The sequence below is a fragment of the Homalodisca vitripennis genome, unplaced genomic scaffold (assembly GCF_021130785.1).
Source record: "Homalodisca vitripennis isolate AUS2020 unplaced genomic scaffold, UT_GWSS_2.1 ScUCBcl_13673;HRSCAF=24004, whole genome shotgun sequence".
NCBI classification, from domain to species: domain Eukaryota; kingdom Metazoa; phylum Arthropoda; class Insecta; order Hemiptera; family Cicadellidae; genus Homalodisca; species Homalodisca vitripennis.
The window spans coordinates 389-6,558 of NW_025789783.1; the positions used below are offsets into that span (position 1 = coordinate 389).

The 6,170-nt window shown below is 33.0% G+C and overlaps 1 protein-coding gene across 1 annotated transcript; it reads left to right on the forward strand.

Annotated features, from left to right (window-relative positions):
* Window positions 1–4,720: 4,720 nt before the first annotated feature.
* Window positions 4,721–5,469, forward strand: LOC124375125 (tigger transposable element-derived protein 6-like; the record flags this gene model as incomplete). Its single annotated transcript, XM_046833233.1, has 1 exon — window positions 4,721–5,469. A coding segment is annotated over exon 1 (749 nt), but the record flags the coding sequence as incomplete, so codon positions are not given.
* Window positions 5,470–6,170: the final 701 nt, after the last annotated feature.

The following is a 6,170-nucleotide window of genomic DNA, read 5'->3' on the forward strand; positions in this document are numbered from 1 at the left end:
GATGGTCTGTTAAAATATAAAAACATGTTCCATTTTAAAGCTCTGGTATCGACATCTCTTACAGACCCAGAACATCACACACCTCTACTGGTCCTTGTTCTATGTTCCCACGTCTGTGCTGCCGTGATGTAGTATTGCGTCTGTCTCTTTATAGACTAATAATCTTTCTCCGTGCAGATGCACTCCATAGTCTCTCGTGGACACTCTCCTCACGCGCCATCTGCCTATCAACATTGTTTCAGCTACGAGCCAGCAGCGTTCTAGAACCCTAGTCACCATCCTGGCGCATGCGAGGATACACTTACTACAATAAAAGTAAAAATTAACAGTGAGTGTATGGTAACTTTGATGATGAAATTTTGAGTGAAAATAGTAATGAAAATGATGACAAAAAATGTCAAGCAAAATTATATGACAAGGTCTAACCTTTCAAATTTGGGAAGTGGCCAAGACAAGTGAACGATCCACTCAATTTTATTTTTAGTGATAGATCTGGGTATAAAACCCAATTGCTGCCTAAAGCAACTAAATACTTACAATTATAAGAGTTATATAAATAATTCTAATAAAAAATGTTTTAACATGTTATGGTTTTGGTAGTTTAATATTTTTAATTGACCCTATGCACCCACAAAACAATTTCCATTGCAAAATAAAAAAATTAAATCTGTACCTGAGTAATGGAGTATTTTAAATTTGTAGTTAATGGGTTAAAAGTAAAAAAAGTAAAGTAAAGTAAAAATAAAAAATAAAATAATTAAACATTTAAAATATTTTTGTTTCCTTAAAATAATTGTTAATAGATTAAATAATGTTGTATATGAGTGTGTTATAACATGTTTTAATTATAATAGTGGTCCTGGTTGTCTTCTATCATAATGGTATTTATTTATATTTTTAGAAGAATGATCTGTTAATTTTTATCATACCACTACTAGTTATTGGACAGTTTGATTTTAATATTTGTAATAATGGTTAACTTTTTATATAAGGAATGAAAATATATTAATAAAAACACCTATCTAAATGAGATTTACGTGGTATAAATAAAAAGTAATATAAAGGGAAACTCAAAAATAAAATTGTATTAAAATATATAAAAATATTTACCCATTATCATTGATAATTTATAAAAACAACTACATTTTACCAAAGTTTTAATAAATTATAATCCCCATAATATATATTATTAGAGGTTTCTTGTGTCTGAATTCAATAGGGACTTAATATTTTCAAAAATATCTTTGACTTGTAAAATTGTTGGCCATTTTTTGTCCATGAACCATTTTTTATGTTAAACTGATAAATCAATGTTGTGTGGACAGACATTTAATAACTATTTAATTCCCATACTCTCTCACCTTATGGCATTCTTTTGATACCGTGGCCAACAGAGGGTTTTGCACACTGTAACACAAAACAAGAAGCGATCAGACAAATGACCTTTACATTCCAGACAAGGTTGTGGGTCAAGGTTGTCTGGTCTTGGTCTTAACACACAACACTACTACGGTATCTCCATTTCTGCCATTTACACTACCACATTACGGAGTTGTTCATCTCTTTAACAATCTAATCTGGGCCACTGTATGACCTCGTTAGATGTTATCTTGATTGCTCTTCTACAGTTTGTTTGTAATTTAACTAAACAGTAAACATTTTTAAAGGACAGTAGGAGCTTCATAAACTTCAGTCTCCAGTAACTTTCAAATCAGAATAATAGTTAATAAAATATTTTAAAATATTGATGTATCTTTCCCCTTATTGAAATATTACTAAAAACCATTTTAACCATTGATTATATTTACTTAAAAATTATTTGCATTTTACATCATTTCCGCTACTTTTATAATCTTGTTTTATGTTATTAATTTTTTCTTATAATACTATAAATTTGTTTTGGACTGAATTGGTCCTGAAACTTTATCAACATTCCCTGAACGATATGTTTAACTCATTAGTAAACAGAAAGTGTTGCTGATGAGTTCTGTCAGTACCAATCGGACCTAGAAATTTAAACACCAACGATAACACAATCTAATCTAAGAAAAGTTTATTGCAGAATGATGAATTGCCAAAACTAAATTGCACCACCAGTGTGATCATCTAGTACATTAACATTACTGTTCTACAATTGATAAATGATTGAAGGTGTAGGCTCACCAAAGGGATATCCTACCGCCCAGCGTTGCGCAGTTTCAGCCTGTTTGTGCGTAACGTCATCACTGGTTAGCTCCACAAACGTTGGTATGAACACATCTGCCACAAACAACGAATAACAATAATACTGGAGACTAGGACAAGATGTCAGTCAACCGTTAATGCATGCAAACGTAGTGATGGACCTCACGGTGTAATTTTAAATAAGAATAGTCTGTTTTAAAACACTAAAATATTATAAAATTTAAACTATTGTATAAAGCAATGATCAAAGATATTTTTTAATTTTGTTTTTTATTGATAATGATTACGTTAAACAGTGGTGGGGAGTTTTATGAATCTATCTTACAACATTTTAACTGTTGCAGTCCAAATTATTGTCACTACTGAATGATACAGACGTAATGCATTGAAGATGGAGAAGTCTCATTTGGTGGGCAGCCACTATCCAATATCCAATTATTGGAATATTCTTCAAGGTCTTATAATAACTTCGGTTCAAGATTCGAATAGAGTTCAAGTGTTCCAAATATTTCAATTTTATTTTTTTTTTATAAGATGTAATTTATTTTAAATGTAAAATAAAACTAAATATATTCACTTTAAAATTACACAAAATAAATGTTAACCAAATATAAATACTGCAGTAAAAGTCTCAACAATACACTGAGCAACAAAAATTAACTGTATAAGATTGTAATTTACATTGAAATGAATGTTTAAAATATATGATGAATAATTTTATTTAGTGAACATACATACTATCAAAAAATATCTACCTGTATAATAGTACAAAAGTATTAAAACAAACATTCTATGTTCATGTATATTCACATATAGCGTTTATATATACAGTGACAATTAAGTCTTAGGACGACTTTATAACTTTAAAACAATAGGACATATTACAACCAAATTTGGCATATCGTTTCTAGTAATAGTAAGCTACTTTTACCAGCATCTAGGGGACCCAAAGGTGATTGGATGTCACCTTTGGCTCATCAGGGATAAGAAAAAAATCTTTAATGACGGCCTTTATTGAGTTGTGCACCAATGTAAACCTCTAGTTAAACTGAAAACGATGCCTCAAACCAGACTTCAAAAATTTTATCCAGTCGGAAGAAATTATGGCTGTTATAGGTTGAAACATGGTTAATGCATTGTAATAAATAACAACAAGCACAGTATTAGTACCTATTTCAAGTTGAAGGGAATACTTATTTGAGTGAACTAATTTCAAAGTAGGTGATCCAAATTTTCTCCTACCACAGTCTGGCAAAAATATCTCCAAAACAATTTCTAAATTTGTATTTAAAAGAAAAGGCCTAGAGACTTTTTTATTCAAAATAGTGCATTTCATCAAAACACAAAATCTAATACATTAAATTAACACTTCAATTTTTGTAACTGGGCAATTTAGAGGGAAATGTCACCATAAATTAAAGTAAATTGATTTTTTAATCAAACTGAGAACAATCTTGAAAAACTCTAATACAGCCGACTCTCGATAATTCAAACATTCGATAATTCAAAACTCTTGGTAATTCGAACGAAAAGGCCAGTCCCTTGAAAAACTCTCGCTATTTCGAAATTTTTCAATGCATTTTGATACACTCGGTATTTCGAACTTACCGCAGAGGACAGACTAATTTTGAACACGCAGTAATTCAAAGTCTTGTCGGCGGAACTTTCTATAATTCGAAATGACGTAAACTAATTGAGGTTAGGCCGATACAGAACACGCAGTAATTCGAAGTTCACTCGACAGAACTCTTTGTAATTCGAATTGAGAGTCGGCTGGTGGGAAACACGCATTTCAACTTATTCCTGTCATAACAAGAAACTTTGCATCCTGTGTCCCAGAGCATACTCTTTGCAGTGTTGGTTATGTTTGCGCCGTGTTGTGTGGAAGTCGTGTTTGTTGTGTGTAAGAAGTGTTTGTCGTGATGGCTACTAAGCAAAAATATAAGTGTCTTTCTCTTTCGGAAAAGAAAGAAGTGATCGCGGCGGTAGAAAGTGGTAAAGCGAAGTCGGAAGTTGCAAAAACATTTCAAATCCCTGCGAGTACCTTGTCTACTATTCTAAAAAAAAAACAAAAAATAGTTGAAGTGAGTTCCGTAGCAGGAAGAAAAAGAACGACAAAAGGTGAATATCCTAGATTAGAAGAGTGTTTAGTCACATGGCTTAGACAGTGTAGAGATAAAAATGTTCCTGTTGGAGGTTCGCTTTTAAAAGAAAAGGCAAAGCATATGCTAAAGAGCTTGGCATCCCCAGCTTTGCAGCAAGCGAAGGCTGGTTGACTAATTTCAAAAAACGTAATGGTATATTTTTTAAAAAGGTTTGTGGGGAAAGCGCTAGCATTAGTGACAGTGTGTGTTCCGATTGGCGTGCAGAGTTGTCCAGCTTAACAGAAAGTTATGAACCACACAACATTTTTAACACCAACAAGACCGGCTTATTCTTTAAATGCATGCCGGACAAGACATTTACATTTAAAGACGAGAAATGCCACGGAGGGAAACATAGTAAGGAAAGGTTAACTCTTCTGTTGACTGTTAACATGGATGGTTCAGAAAAATTGAAGCCCCTCCTCATCGGGAAAGCAGCAAAACCTAGGTGTTTTAAAGGTATCCAGTCATTTCCCGTAACCTACCGCTCGAACAAAAAGGCGTGGATGACAACGGAGTTGTTTAACGAGTGGTTAAATTCATTGAACAGCGACATGAAAAAACAAAATCGTGAAATCCTCTTATTCCTTGATAACTGTTCAGTTCATAACAACCCTCCAAATCTCTCGAATGTGAAACTTCACTTTTTTCCACCAAATACAACATCCAAGTTGCAGCCTCTAGACCAAGGCATAATTCAAAACTTCAAAGCATTTTACAGACATGAAATAGTCAAGATTGTACTGGATGGAATTGACAGTAATGAAACTCCAAACATCTCTATTCTCACAGCCATGTTGATTGTTGAAAAAGCGTGGAAAAGTGTGAGTCAAACGACAATATTTAACTGTTTTCGTAAGTCTGGATTCTGTGTTAACACACCCGATGAAGAACTTCAAGTTGTACCGCCAACACCTTGGGAATCTCACCCTGTAATAGGAGATGTTCCATTTGAAGATTTTGTGCAAGTTGATGACGAAGTTGCAGTATGGGGAACCCTTACTGATGCTGACATCTTGGCCGCTAAAGATGAAGAACAACCTGATGTTGATAACGATGAGGAAGACCAGGAGTTTCCCGCCTGTCACACTGAAGGAAGCCAGCACATCCTTAGAAAAGCTGCGCCATTTTTTTTCTCCAGGTAAAATCATCGCAATAAACTACTGTAGTTAGCCTATCAATTTGTTTAAACTGATTTAAAAATGCCATATTCTCCACACTGCAATTTATCCATCATTTTTTTTACTGAATTTGATGTCCGAAAGTAGCATAGACTTTTTTTAAACCCTTTGGGTCTTAGGGCTGTAAAATCAGCTGTTTGTTTAGTTTAAAACTTCAATGTAAATACTGTATGTCATAAGTTATAATACAACCAACAAATTACGTAATTTTCGGCATTTGTTACGAAATACGCTGTGACAGTTGTTTTTTTTTTTCTTTGCAGACAGAAGTTGGCCGGAAGTGTTCACGCACTATTTGTGTTAAACAAGGTCGTCGATGAGGCACGAATCAACAAGAAAAAGCAATCAAAGAAAAACAGATTTTTCCAATAATCATTAGAAATTAATGTTCTTTAAGTTTTGTTAGTTTGCCGTATGACATTGTGTGTTTAATAAAAAAACTCTTGGTAATTCGAATATTTTCTTTTCCTCTCATAAATCGAAACTCTCGGTAATTCAAAACTCTCACTAGTTCAAATTTTTTGCATGTCCCGCCAATTTTTGAATTATCGAGAGTCGACTGTATACTTGTTTAAATATGGATATTAAAGAAAATTTCAAAAGCCATAAAATTATAATATTTATTACAAAAATAACACATTCAGATAATAATAATAAATCA